At 37.3% G+C, this 15,282-nt stretch overlaps 1 protein-coding gene across 1 annotated transcript; it reads right to left on the bottom strand.

The window, feature by feature from the left end:
• Nucleotides 1–5,639: 5,639 nt before the first annotated feature.
• Nucleotides 5,640–15,188, bottom strand: pygl (phosphorylase, glycogen, liver). The gene is made up of 20 exons (XM_060872722.1): nt 14,901–15,188; nt 13,512–13,613; nt 13,319–13,397; nt 12,704–12,807; nt 12,127–12,258; nt 11,107–11,218; nt 10,943–11,025; nt 10,633–10,770; nt 9,939–10,031; nt 9,467–9,613; nt 9,214–9,377; nt 8,934–9,048; nt 8,212–8,313; nt 7,920–8,067; nt 7,684–7,742; nt 7,096–7,237; nt 6,468–6,675; nt 6,255–6,389; nt 6,083–6,149; nt 5,640–5,948 (listed from the first exon to the last, which is right to left on the bottom strand). Exons 1-20 carry the CDS (start codon nt 15,141–15,143, stop codon nt 5,760–5,762), a joined length of 2,562 nt encoding a protein of 853 aa, XP_060728705.1. The 5' UTR covers nt 15,144–15,188; the 3' UTR covers nt 5,640–5,759.
• Between the last annotated feature and the right edge of the window lie 94 nt (nt 15,189–15,282).

The raw sequence follows: 15,282 nt of genomic DNA, 5'->3' as shown, positions 1-15,282 counted from the left end.
CATTAATGTTATGGTGCTTCAACTATCTAATTAGCAATAGACTCACCAAAGCAGTCACACTGGCCTGTGTTTCCATCTATGTATTTTTATACAAATTCTGGAATATCACATGCTGAATAGAAACAACAAACTCCAAACTGTCCAAAAAAGCTTATGTGCTCAATTCAGGCTGATAATCTTTTATTCTATAAGAAGACAGAAATAAACTATGTTGGAAACATATTTACCAAATAGATTTCCTGATAAACATCAGGAAAGTCACATCCAAAGAGTCACATGGCTTTGCCTCAACAAATGAAGGTGTGAGGTCTGATTGGATAAATGACAATGTCTGAAAATTTTGGGGGTATTTTCAGTTCCTGATAGAAACATCAATGAATATTTTCCATGAAGTGCAACTAGAGATGATTCTTGAAGGAGATTATCAAACAATTGATTTTATTCATAATATGCTCATAGCATGTTAAGTTTGTACAAGAGCACCAATTTGAAATCCCACTATCCAGTGTCATCCAGAAGAATCCAGTTTGTCTCAAGATTTCTTTATGTCATCTCTTTATGTGTTTAAAGCATTACACAAATAAAAACTAACAAGGTAAATGAATATACACAGAATGTTTAATTCAGAAAATCTGAAACAAAAGTTGGGATGGCAAATTGTACATAACAATAATCTACAGTTGCCTAATCAATTAGTTGGCCAGATTTGTGACGGTAATTATGGAGCACACTGAACCAAAGCTAATCCTCACGCTTTTAAAATCTCACACTGTATTTCTTTCCATGTTGCATGTTTCTATGTCTACAGTGCATGTGTGGTTGTGATTGTGGCTGTGTTATTCTCCCATGGCTGCTTCTGTCCCTAAAGGCCCTGCCAAACAGGCTTATCTCATTAATACCAAAGAACTGTTCTCGGATCAGTTGAGCTTTTGTACTGTAGCCTGTGAGTCAGTTACTGCACAGAGAAACCACCACAGAATCAGTTGGAGTGAGCATGGAGGAGAAGTGTGTGGCATCACCCAAATTTATATCACCTGCTTGTGTAATCACATATCTATCTATCTATCTATCTATCTATCTATCTATCTATCTATCTATCTATCTATCTACAAATGCATTATTTCCACAATATAATTATATTATAATCATAGGAACAAATATTATTTCACAGGTTATTGATTCTTAAATGTAAAATGTAAGCTGACCCTGATTTTTAAGTCAAAAACTGTATATTATGTATTATTATTATTGTTATTATTATTCATTCTTTCATTCATTCATTCATCTTCTACCGCTTATCCGAACTACCTTGGGTCACGGGAAGCCTGTGCCTATCTCAGGTGTCATCGGGCATCAAGGCAGGATACACCCTGGACGGAGTGCCAACCCATCACAGGGCACACACACACTCTCATTCACTCACGCAATCACACACTAGGGACAATTTTCCAGAGATGCCAATCAACCTACCATGCATGTCTTTGGACCGGGGGAGGAAACCGGAGTACCCGGAGGAAACCCCCGAGGCACGGGGAGAACATGCAAACTCCACACACACAAGGCGGAGGCAGGAATCGAACCCCGACCCTGGAGGTGTGAGGCGAACGTGCTAACCACTAAGCCACCGTGCCCCCTTATTCTTCTTCTTCTTCTTCTTCTTCTTCTTCTTCTTCTTATTATTATTATTATTATTATTATTATTATTATTATTATTATTATATGGATTACATAGGCTGACAATTATTTGGACTTGCATATTATATTTATAAATGATAATGAATGAAGAAAAAATGTACCTCCTTCACAATGCCTGATGCACAAATACAAGTCAACAAAAGTATAACATCAGAAGAAAAAATAGTTGTGGACTGAATTCAAGGTGGCTGAGAACCAGGAATCCCTTTACAATTTGATAGATATGGAACAGTTTTGCAAGGAACAGTGGAATTAAATTGGTAGATTCCAAAAATGCTTTAACCAATAGTTTTTTCTCTTCCTTTTCTCCTTGGGTTTTCTCTTCCTTTTCTCCTCCTAATATGTTTTTTTGTTTGTTGGTTGGTTGTAAACATTTGCCCATTTAAGGTATAAAAGGATGTGACACAATTGATCTCGGTTTAATTTACCTGCAATTCTAACAGGTAAAGTCTTTTTAGGTCCACTGTATCTGACCACATTGCCATTTTTGTCATGCTTATATTGGTTTATTTTTTGGATTATACCATAATTATTCTTGTGGTTTGAACTTTTTTCTGTCTTAAACGTTTGATTGTGCTTATTTCACCCTGTCTGCCAATTACCTCTTTACAATAAATCTGCCTCTTCAAGTACTTTATTTATCTCATTCTTTTTATATGGCATTCAGGACAATAAACATCCGAATACAGAATGCACATGAATGTCTATAAACGTTTAGATAATTAACTGCTACAAATTATGACAAATTGATCTGTCTTTAACATATAAATTTCACTTTTTACTTAAAACATATCATAGCATGATAATTAAATTAGGTAGCTAAATAATTATGTAATATTAAAATTTAAAACAAGCTAATTACAAATTTTTATTTATTGTAACTGCATTTATATGGAACTAGAGTAAGGTCTCTGCACTCCTATGACAAAATAGTGCAGTAGGTATGAATGTCATTATTTGTCTGTTTAAATGACTTGTTGCTTAGTAGCCATGCTTGTTTTCTGGTTCAGCGCTGAACGGCTGTAGACGGTATATAAGAGTGCTACCAGGTTACTGACTGTTTACAAAATATTAAGGGAATGGGAATATGCACATTCATTTGTAGAGACAACATAAGTAGGTATGAATGTAGTGTTAGCCCTGTACCCCAGTGTGACATGATTATGATTAAATACAGTTAATACCAACAAGAGTTCAAATTTAACCTGTTGACCCCTTAATGTTTTTTTCTATATGATCTATATACAATGCCCTGTGACCAGTTGTCGGCGCCACGAGCGGGCCCTGGGGGGCGTGGCCCGGCCACTTGAGTCACTGTGCCCCCTTACTTCTCAAAATAATAACGAACTTAATAATTTTAAAAAATGTTTTACAAATTACTTTTATTATACCATGAATACTGGTTAAAGAATAAAGAGTATAAGTTAATTTAAAAAATAATGGCTTAGTGGTTAGCACGTTCGCCTCACACCGCCAGGGTCGGGGTTCGATTCCTGCCTCCACCTTGTGTGTGTGTTCTCCCCGTGCCTCGGGGGTTTCCTCCGGGTACTCCGGTTTCCTCCCCCGGTCCAAAGACATGCATGGTAGGTAGGTTGATTGGCATCTCTGGAAAATTGTCCCTAGTGTATGAGTGAATGTGTGTGTGCCCTGCGATGGGTTGGCACTCCGTCCAGCGTGTATCCTTCCTTGATGCCCAATGACGCCTGAGATTTGGGGATAGATAGTGAGACGTTTTTAAATGTTGAGTCTATGAACCCTATTATGGATTTAACAAATTGCACCATTGTGGAAACAGAATGCATTTGCAAAGCAATATATCTTCAGAATTAAGACAGAGGAAAGTCAACAGAAAATGACGGTTATGAGACTTCTTTCTGAACAACACAAAGTTCTGGAAGCTATGCCAAGTGTTTTGTCTGCGCTAAAAGTTGCGGTCACGTTCGGGGCCTCCACTGCCATGTGTGAGAACTCCTTCTCGGCACTAAAGAACGTTTTTACGGACCACAGACGAGCAATGAGCCACACTCGTAAGTCTCAACTCGTGCATCTTGCATTTGAGCGGGACCTTACGAAAAAATTTCGCCATTCGTTGAAGGACCTTGTTCTTCAAAAATTTAATTCCTCCTCTCGTCGCCTGCAGCTCTTCTAAAGGTAAGATGCCTTTTTGCTTTAGTACGTTTGGTTATATGCTGGTGGCTAATTTGCGTGTGTTTTCGCGAGTCTTGCACTTTAGAGTCATGATAAATTATAGTTTACAGTTCACGTTTAATATTTTATTATGTTTATTGAAGTTTAATAATAGTAATAGTATGTGAACGAGATAGGCCCCCCAGTTAAACATGAGGCCCCCTCATTCTCTATTCTCTGGCGCCGACACTGCCTGTGACACCTACACAAATGGAGAGACTATAAAATTGTAGCCTTTTAGTCTTTGTCACCATCTGCTGTCTATGTTGTGAGGTTGTTTAGTTTCCACAACTCGCTTCTTGACAGGTTGTAGCATTTTCATTTATATTGATCTTCAACATTAAATGAGTTTACTGTGAAAAATTATGGAAGGAGAAAGTTATACAATACATTGCTTCAGTAGGTGTTGTAGATTAATGTACATATACTCCTCATTACCTCACAGAAGACGATGTGTTGTGTTGTTTCCAATTCAGCCCTGACCGCTCTCTATGACCTAACCAAGTAGATCTTGTGTAGTTTCCTTTTAAAAGACATTTCTATGTCATCTTTTTAAAGCTCTCATGGACATATCTCTCTTTTGAATGGGCTAAATGTAGGATTCAAGACAAACCTTTAAAAGAAGAGCCCTTAGATGAAGTACATCATCCAGGAACATATACTTGTTCTTGCCATAACTTGCTAAGTTTGGCCTTGCTTCTTGTTTCCGGTTCCAGATTATTAACTCTGTTCGTGCTGATTTGACTCGACTTCTGCCTGTTCTCTCTTTTGATCTTCAGTCATGTTTTGGATTTGTCCTTCATTTTAAATAAAATGCTTTTACTTCAGTTGTATACCAAACATACCATTTGTGACAATGTGAGAATATATTGTACAAGCACAGTCTTAATGCCATGGGTTTAATATGATTTTCTATCAAGAGAAAAGTTTACAGAAAGGCCCTATGATAATACAGTACAGTGCTAGAGACTCCTCTGTGTTTTGCTGCAGTGGATTTATCCTGTACATTATATATTTATAAGGTTCAAATAACCTTAACTATACAAAGTATGAGTATGATTTCCAGATATGGTAATTTAAAATTATTCTCTTTTTGACTCTCTTTCTGTCTTTTGTCTTTTTATTTTTATTTTTTAACCATGAGTAGTGGGTCCCCCATCCTCATCTTTGCAGTGAGCATTTCTTGCTGGCGTGTCCCCTAATGCGGACATTATTCTTTGTTTCACTGCTAACAGTGTGAGCCTGTTGCATGGTGGGAAGCGCTCTGGGCGCTCGGGTGTGGAGCACCAGCTCTCACCCCACTCTTGCCATCATCACCGTGGTTTTGCATTATTATCGGTAATATCATTATTGTTGAGGTCACCTTTTGGCTAGTTGCATTCCTCCTTGTGTGCTCCGGATTACTGATCCGGCTTCTTGTCCACAGTTTTACACCTTTTTATCCAATCGGATAATAGGCCTTGATCAGTTCCACGCAGTTCTCTGCACCCCTAACAATGTGATCTGTTTTTCAGCTTTGTACATCTGTACTATGTTTAGTGGTATTATACATGTCATTGTAGCAAACCTATTAAAATTAAGCACTCAATTAATTTATGTTAATTTTCATGTTTCAGTCTGTGTGACATCAAATACATCACCGAGTGGAAAGTAAAAAAGTGGGTCTTAAAAACTCATTGAAGACTTAAGGGAAAATAAACGTGTTCACTTTTTACACTGTATATTAACCTTGTTTTTATTAAAGAAGGTTAAAAATTTAAAAATGGAAAACATCAATGACCATTAAAAGATGTATACAGTCAGCTTATGCTGTTTATTGTAACAGTAAATCATTATATGAAAGCCAACAATGTAACACTGAGCATGTGTGCATAATGTCACATCTTGCGAAGTGCACGCACTGTTTCTTCGATCGCTTCTCGTGGCTCGTTGGGAGGTGGGATCTTCAGGTCAGTTGGCTCAACCCCCCAGATCTGAGTGGCATATTCTTTTATTGCTCGGTCGCTGGAGAATTTTCCAGAAGCAGCAATGTTCTTAATTACCATCTGCGTCCACTTTTTCTGATTCTGATACACACAAATGAAGTTATAAATGGAAACATCAGCATTATATTTATGATGTTTAATGTAGTCAGAATCTGTGAATTTAGAATGGTATATATGCATTGAAGGAGTTTAGGTGAGTGAGTGTGTGTTGTTACCTGATACAGAGCACTGACTCTTTCCTGACATCTAACATAGGACTCATAGTCAGCAAAGACTTTAAAGCTGAAAGACATTGGTATTTACACAGACATTAAAATACATTAATGAAGATAATATAGCAGTGTGTTGGGTTATAGTGTTTATAATGAATCTGTGCATATCACATACCGATCATGGTTGAAGAGCATGTTGATGATGTCACTAAATTGTTCTGGTTGTTTGGGTGAGAAGTATCCACTTTTAATCTGGTTAATGACTTGCTTTAATTCTGGGATGCTCTTATAGTACTGCATTGCATCATATCTACACAAAAACATAAAATAAGTTCATATCTTACTATATGGCCATTTACTTTCTTACTTAATCTTCCTGTCTCAATACCCCTTCTGGTCCATGGCTGTCACCTCCTCCACGCTCATGCCAAAAATGAAGAGGTTTTCCTGGCCTGCTTCCTCTGCCATCTCTACATTGGCCCCGTCCATGGTGCCAATAGTCAGCGCACCATTCAACATGAACTTCATATTTCCTGTGCCTGATGCCTCTGTGCCTGCAGTGGAGATCTGCTCAGAGAGGTCAGTTGCTGGGATCACTGTATACACACACACACACACACACACACACACACACACACACAGAATGTCGGTGTTTCACATGGGTGAAAAAAAAAAGAATATATACAATTCTGGTTATTTGCTAAAATAAGAGAAAACAGCTAAAAGACAAGATGTATTAAGGAATTGTAGTCTGATATTAAATATTGAAAATAAAAAAATCAGGGCATTCTTTTTCTAACTTGGTTTTACACTTGTGTATGGATTTTCAATGCTAAATTAGAGTTAGATTCAAAGATTCAAAGTTAAAAATCATATTTAAGTTATTACACATAGTGTTTAATGGCTAGTAAATAATATAATACAACACAAATGTATTATAAATACTGCTCATCCCTGTGTTGTGGGCATAAGGTGCATTTAAATGCACCCTCAAATTTTGTTGTGTGAGAATTTACCTTTTTCTGCCAGAGACACTCTGTAGTTCTCCAGATAAATGACTTTCAGCTTGTTACCGATAATGGGGTCATTATTGACCACATCTGCAACTGTGATGATGAGCTTAATGATCATCTTAGCCATGTGATATCCAGGCGCAGCCTACATACACACAAACACATATGTAAATAGGCTGCTTTGAATATTTTAGAAAAAATTAGATTTCACACACAACAGCCTCTAGAGTTTACACAGAATGTTGTGTGAAACCAAAAGCATCCAGGTGGAAATGCCTTATACTTATAAGTCAGAGGAGAATGACCAGACTTGTTCAATGTGACAGATAGACTATAGTAAGTCAAATAACCACTCTTTACAACTGTGGTGAACAGAAAAGCATCTGCGGGACATACTGAATCTTGAATGTGTGTAAGCTAAAACAGCAAAGGTGTACATTTGAGGCTTATTGGGCACTGACTCAATCAAACTGGCCTGCTGAAGACTGGATGTATTTATCAGCTGTGCATTCATTATAATATATTACATTATGAGACACTTCAAAATCAATGGATATTTTTAATTACTGTATATTAAATTGTGTATTTTACCTTGCCACCAATAATCACAGTGCGTGGTACAAATGGTGCTGCTGGTCTGGCCTTTATGCCTAGAAAAGAGACAGAACACATCACGAAAGCATCTGTGCATCATGTCCAGTGTGTACCTGATATTTACACCTGAATTCTGTGTGCACTTTAACAATTAGTGATTACAAGAATAAAGCTTAGAAGTCAGAAGGGCACAGACATTCAAGGCATGTTTTTATGTTATCTACAGTACATACGGTTGTACATAGTGATGATGTGAAGGCAGTTGAGGAGCTGTCGTTTGTATTCATGAATTCTTTTCACCTGAACATCAAACATAGATGCAGGGTTTATCTTCACTTGGTACTCTTTCTCCAAGTACTGTGCAAACTTCCGCTTGTTGTCCTATACACAAAGACGATCAATAACCACAATGTAAGCACCAGTGCAGTTACAGTGCAGTTCTTTCTTGACAATTTGTTTATATGAGTTTATGCATACACCCTGAGGTATATAATGTGCATAAGTAGTCACAGTATGTGTCCAAACCTGTTTGACTTTAGCTACATCTCTGATAAATTCGTAATCATCCACCAGATCATTCAGCTTCTTTAACTGCATCAGGTCTTTTACATAGTCTTCTCCAATCATCTACACACAAACACACCGGAAGATAAGAATGCCTCACCACCCTCAAGGATCAGGTACACAATAACTCTAATGTTACATGTTACCGTCAGGGTTTGGCAGAATTTGTCAGAAAATGATGAGTTTCATTTACTCATGTAAACCTTTGAATAAATAATACTTATAATACTTCCAAGGTCTGTTTTATAATAAACAAACTTTTATACATTATTCTTATGAACACAAATTTTTATTTTTATTTTTTATTACTAAAGATTCTTTTTTTTTTTTATTTATTATCTATTATATTATTATATTTATTAAAATAATATATTATTTTTCATCCTTTTTATCTATCAAACTCACATTTCAGTAAGAACACAGTAAGGCCAGGCCTTACACCAATAACAAATGTCTCACCAGTCAAATGTTCTCATGCTAAGACTTACAAATGCAACATCAGTGATTCAGCAGAGAAAGTTGTAAGAAACTGTAAGACTGAAATGAAGGAAGCTCTTGCAATTCATTGTTAGATTGCAAATTATAGTTTTTCTTGGGTCTTTACAATTATATGATTATAATTGGTAGAAACATTTACAGATGTAAATATTTTAAAAATGTAAATATAGATTTTTTTGTGTTACCTCTGCAATTAGATCAGCCAGACTGGGGTTGCACAGCAAGAGCCAGCGCCGTGGTGTGATTCCATTTGTTTTGTTTTGGAATTTGTCTTCATCCAATTCACTGAACTCTCGGAATCTGACAGGAGGGAAAAATATAACCTCACTGGCTTGATGAAGTAGGATAAATGTGTACAAGAATCTCACCTTGTTTCTGATATCACTGAATTCTATGAATGCAGGTCTCTGATCTTTGTTAGATCTATGTGTCTGGTGATTTTTGGTTGGTCTATATATGACTCACACTTCGTTTTTAATGATGTTGGAGTGAATCATAGCGACTCCATTAACAGCATGGGATCCAATGATGCACAGGTGAGCCATGTTCACCCTCTTCCCACCCTCCTCTTCTATTAGAGACATCCTGCGCAAACGATCCATATCTCCAGGGAACAGGGATGCTATGTTCTACGAAAACACACAAATACATGGCTGCTATAATTCTCTATGTAAGTCCATTGTAAAAAAAAAGTGATCTGTATTTTTTTCACACTCACATCCAGGTGTATCTGGTTGATCTGGTAGATGATTTGTAAGTGACGTGGAAGAAGTTTCTCCAGCAGATGGACAGGCCAGCGCTCTAGAGCCTCAGGGAGTACGGTGTGATTGGTGTATGCAAATGTGCGCCTAGTGAGATTCCATGCCTTCACACAGAAATGAAGTCAGAAGAACTACAGTACCACTTTATATTAAATATTATTATTAACATCAAGCATATTTTTTGCTGTAGTAGCTTCTTATAAACATTAATTTAGTTTGATAGTAGACCCTGATAGTATTCTTAATATTTCTAGATTTTAGATTTCTTAGATCCTAGTCTTTTTATTTATGCCTAGGGATATGTTTCTGCTGGAAAATACAAAGCACTTCTGTAAGTCTCTCTAGATGCAAGTGCCTGGCAAATGCTATAAATGTAAATATTTTGAACAGCTATAAGATGAAGACATTGTTAACATATGGGTGTCTCACTGTGGCCCAGTCCAACTTCTCAATGTCCACAAAGATCCTCATTAGCTCAGGGATAGCCATGGCAGGGTGTGTGTCATTCAGTTGGATGGCCACCTAAGGCAAAGATACAAACACACATACAAACAATGTTTCAAAACCATTAAAAGAAATCAAATTTAGTTAAGTAGCTCAGATGGTACGTGGGTAGAAAAGTGTGATTGCAGTAAATCTTTCACAGCCCTGGTGCCAAAGCATCACAAGTGATGGGCCAATATGGGTGATGGATGATAGGGTGGAACAGATTACGTCTGATAAAAGATGTAAATGTTGGCATATATCATGTAGCATTTACATTGCAGGGAAATTAAATAAGAACTCAACCATAAATCATTTTAATGGTTTGCTGTTATATTCTGAGTAATGAAAAAAAGACATACTACAAGAACACCATGTTATCTGGTTTTGGCATATTTTCCAAACGATTGAATTCTCTTAAGTGGAAATTCTAAACAGCTTTCCCCTGCTCTGACAGTTTTTTCCACTTGAAAGATGTTTTTCTTCTACTATCAGAGTGAATCAAATTCATATGAAGATCATTTTCCAAACATGGTGTAAACTCAAATCCAGATTTTACATAAGTGTGTAGACTCAAAAACAAACAAACAATCAAACAAACACATGGCTTTTTCCATTCCATCATCAGTGTTATACAAACCTTCTCAGGAAAGCTGTCAAAAGACAGGGGGACAGAGGTACTCTTTTTTGAGGTTTTAAAGCGCCGAATCACATCCTGCAGAGTCGCTGCCACCACAAAGTACTCCTGCTTCAGTCGCAGTTCCTTACCTTCAAAAAACTACAGGGCAACAAAATGCCATGGAATTTTAATACTACAGCTGGATTCTATATTAAATCTATTTTAAGGAGTAACTTTATATACTGTGATATGTTTTGTTAGGATTTTGTACTTAAGTTTGCAATAATAGGCATAAAAGCACATTGTAAAGGAGTGGATAAGCAGAACACACATTATCATTAGGGTAGAGCACTCTGGAAATGTTCTCAGCCAGGTTCCGGTCCAAAACAGCCTGGATGTAATCACCAACATTGACTGAGGATAACAATAAATACACAAGAACACTTATTGTGTAATTGATCAGAGCACTACGTATACATATGACTGATCACCTACAGTCTCGAAGGTTGAAGTCGTTGGGAGCTCGTGCAGACCACAAGCGCATTGTGTTTACAGTGTTGTTCATGTATCCAGGAATGGGCGTGTCATAAGGCATAGCCAGAACAACCTAAAAGAAGACATTATAACGACATATACTCACTGTCCACATAAATATGAAAACCAGTACACATGCTTATTTATACAGTTATCTGTGTGACCAGCCAATCTTGTTATAGCAACACAATGCATAAAAACAATCAGATACAGATCAAGAGCTTCAGTTGTGGACTTTAACTGTGGCATGGATGTTGGTGCCAGATGGACTGATTTGAGTATTTCAGAGTCTGCTGATCATTTTTCTACACAACAGTCTCTAGAGTTTAGTTTAGAATAGTTTGAAAATTAGAAAAACTTTGAGTGAATAACAGTCTTGTTGATTAGAGAGGTCAGAGGTAAATGGCTAGATCGATTTGAGCTGTCAGGAAAGATATAGTTCATATAATCACTCATTACAACAGTAGTAAGCAGAGAAGCATCTCAGAATGCACAAATCATTGAATCTTGAGGTGGATGGCCTAAAACAGCAGAAGAACCACATTGGATTCCGCTCCTGTTATCATGGTTGTAAAAAGTGTTACTATCAGTCAGGCCAGTCTGGTCATTCTCCTCTGAACTCTCTTGTCATCCAGGTGTTTCAGCCTGCAAACCCTCCTCTCACAGAGACATTGTTGTATATGTGATTCCCAGGAGTATCTGAAATATTCAAACCTGCCCATCTGTAACCAACAACCAGCCTAAGGTTAATGTTACAGAAATTTTTATTCTGTTAGTTTTGAACAATAACTGAATCTCTTTATCTGTATCTGCATAATTTTATGCACTGTGCTGCTGCCACATGATTGACCGATTGGACAACTGTATAAATAAGCAGGTGTAAAGGTGTTCCTAATGAAGTGGACAGTTAGTATATCTAGTATAGCTCATTGCACTGAAAAATCATATAATGTTGGTGCCAGTGTGTTTGTAGGAATAGACCTGTGTATCAACCCATTTAGTTCCTTCCTCAGTCTCCTCTATTCGTCCATAAAAATGCACTGGCAACATGTACTCAGGACGGGCCTTCTCCCATGGGTTTCCATACCTCAGCCAATCGTCAGCCTCCTCCACCTAATGCACAAGACATTCAACCTAATACATTTAATATGGCCATCAGTATGCAGCTGCAATATAAAATAATAAATAGAAATATACACCAAAATAAGAGTAAGATACTCAGGAAAACATGACTTTCACAACCAATGTACGTGTGTGATCAGATCTCTGTTGGTTAAAGTCCAGGCATGTGTTTGCAGTCCTGACACAAGTTCTGTACTGTATATGTGCTGTGTAACTGAAAAAAAAACAACTAAAAATTCAAGCCTGCAATTTCTATTGGTTCCCTGCTATCAGCAATGTGAACCCTGTTCCCCCATGCACACACAAAGGTTACACTCCTGACACACAAAAATTATCTTACCTGCAACAGGCCCATAAATCAAACTCTCAAATGTAGATATTATATATGATGTTACATGACGTGACTGGCAAAGCAACTGTCAATTTGGCTATTTACCTGGCAGCCGTCTATGATTTTTTGATTGAAGATCCCATACTCATAACGTATCCCATAACCATATGCAGCTAAGCCCAGAGTTGCCATAGAGTCCAGAAAACATGCTATAAACATGAACACATAAACACATATAAATGGACGAGGATATACACATGTCAAGGAAGTTAGATCCAGTTTGAACTTGTTTTGTCTGTCAACACTAAAGTAGGATAATCAGGTGTAAATCACGGAAGGGAAGTAAGACTAATTATGGTTCATCTGAGATTTCTGGATGGTTTGTATCTTATTGTAATTAGATTGCACAGTGATAGTAATGAATGATTAGAGTGGTCCATAGAGCAACAATAAAATGCTCATATGATTTCAGGAGAAACATTCTCTACGGAAATAAAATACTGCATGTCTCTAGGGTCGTTAATTTCTCATTCTGGCCTGGGGTTGCCTGTTCTGCTAACATTCTTCAAGATCAAAAATGACATTTGCAGTAACAGACGCTGCAAAAGCCTTGTGGGAACTAAGAAGAACAAGAGCAGCAGGAGACACAGAAGGGCAGAGGAAGGAATGAAGGAAGGAACAATGACAGATTGAGGCAGAGAACTAAAAAAACTGTGAGACCTGCCAGCCGGCCTAGTCCTCCATTCCCTAATCCCGCGTCCTCCTCCATATCCTCCAAATCCTCCATGTCCAATCCCAACTAAAATGATAGAGGAAAGTAAACATTTTCTCATAGAAATCAGATATATCGAGTGTACGCAGTTCAGTAAACAAAGTAATCAGTGCTCTCCTTTATTTTGTCACACATTCTTACTTGATAGATGGCCTCATCACATGCATTCTGCAGTCCTAAATTGATCATGGTGTTCTGTAGAGCTCTGCCCATATAGAACTCCAAGGAAAGGTAATACACACGCTGTAACACATGTTTCAATGTTTCCAGTCAATAGTACAGAAAAGCATAATATACTGAGTATGATTGATACTGGAAATACCCATATTTGATACAGAAGCTGTAACATATTTGCACCTACTTAGTTATGTAAACATGTTAATCACCCTTAACCGGTTTTCTTAGTTAATATTTCCCAGTTTAATAATTTAACCAGCTTGACCTGTCACAAATTTAAGAGCTCAATAAAAACAGTCAGATATGTTGAATACAAAAGTGCATAATCTACAATATTTAAAAAAAAAAGAAAGAACCAGATCTTGCAACCTTTTGCTCAAAAATGATTATGTTATAATTTGAGTAATAGGTGATCATGTAAAAAAGATGTAAGGGCAAATTTCACCATCCTTTGCTCTGAAATTGCACATGTGATTTACAGATGTGACTCACATATGATCATGTGGAACATAAAACCATATGCGCTATATGTAAAAATAAATGATGTGTTGCACATTTATATATGTGACATACACGATATATGTGTTTATATGTATTTTTTATGTTATTCCACAATATTAGAATAACCACGTGTCCTAGCTTCCATACTTTGAAACATTCACTTTATCTCATTGTTAGTTGCCCTTACAACACAGCCAAAATTCAACTTAATCCCAATAATACGATAAATATAAGAATTGTTTTATTGCATTATGATATGTTGAAGAACACAGCAGCATGACTTATGATCAAAATTTCTTCACCTTTATGAAACATCTATAAGCCGCATCAAGTTTTTCATATTTGTACTGCTTGAATTACAACCTAAAGATTAAATATATTGAATTTTGAAATGAACATTATATCACACTCCTTTATTTTAACACAAATTAAACGAAAGCTATAGAAAATGTGGATAAAAGACAGGACGGCCTCAAGGAAACCAATAACTTCTCTCTGGCATTCCTGTAAAGAATAGTTTCTGGCCAACTTTTTATAAGTGTTTACCATTTATTGGAGAGGTCATTGCTTTCAGACAACGCAAAGGACACCTCATTCCCAGTAGAAATGTTGGTCGCTGACAGGTTCATAAAGTGAACCCACCATCCATTTTTTTTTCCTTTGGAATTCCTTGGTTCAAATATCTACTCAGGTTTCTTGGTATACTCCCCATCTTTACTGCCTTTAAAGAACTTTAATCATAGGTGGACAGCACATTATAGAGGAGGTGTAGTAAGATAATTAAAAGAGTTGTATCCTTCTTATTTAGAAATGCTAGAATAAAAGCCCTATTTTGTTCTCCTGTGACCTCACCTTTGGGTCCTTCTCATAGTAGAACTGCTGTGTCCGGATCCAGCGACCCACCAGGTGATCTCTCACCGTGTGTGCCAGGGCATGATAATAATCAAGTGGTGTGGCCACATTCCTGTCCTTCACCAGAGTGAAATGCAAGTGGCGATTAAAGCCTTTTTTCAGCTCGGCAACATTTTCGACTCCGACGATCCCACGGATGCTGATCTGCTTGCGTTTCTCCTGGTCAGTGAGTGGAGTGGCCATGCTGAGGGTCTGTATGTCTGGAACAGACTACTAGAAGTATGGGGTTCGTTGATCTGAACTTTAGTCCAGGTTAAACAGACAGAGGCGGCTCAGGCCTTGTGCTCTCTCATTGGTCATTTACAAGAGGGACAACATTAAA

This window comes from Tachysurus vachellii, chromosome 6 (genome assembly GCF_030014155.1).
Source record: "Tachysurus vachellii isolate PV-2020 chromosome 6, HZAU_Pvac_v1, whole genome shotgun sequence".
Lineage (NCBI taxonomy): Eukaryota > Metazoa > Chordata > Actinopteri > Siluriformes > Bagridae > Tachysurus > Tachysurus vachellii.
Note: the sequence above shows the minus strand (reverse complement) of the source record. Positions and strands in the feature narration are given on the sequence as shown.

Bases quoted from the DNA above. Each gene is read 5' to 3' on its own strand.
- pygl (XM_060872722.1), bottom strand. From the start codon at position 15,143: ATGGCCACTCCACTCACTGACCAGGAGAAACGCAAGCAGATCAGCATC. The intron at 6,390-6,467 runs GTATTGAGACAG...GTTTTTGTGTAG, and splicing joins ACAGCCATGGACCAGAAGGG to ATATGATGCAATGCAGTACT. The intron at 5,949-6,082 runs GTAACAACACAC...TGTGTGTATCAG, and splicing joins GAGTCAGTGCTCTGTATCAG to AATCAGAAAAAGTGGACGCA.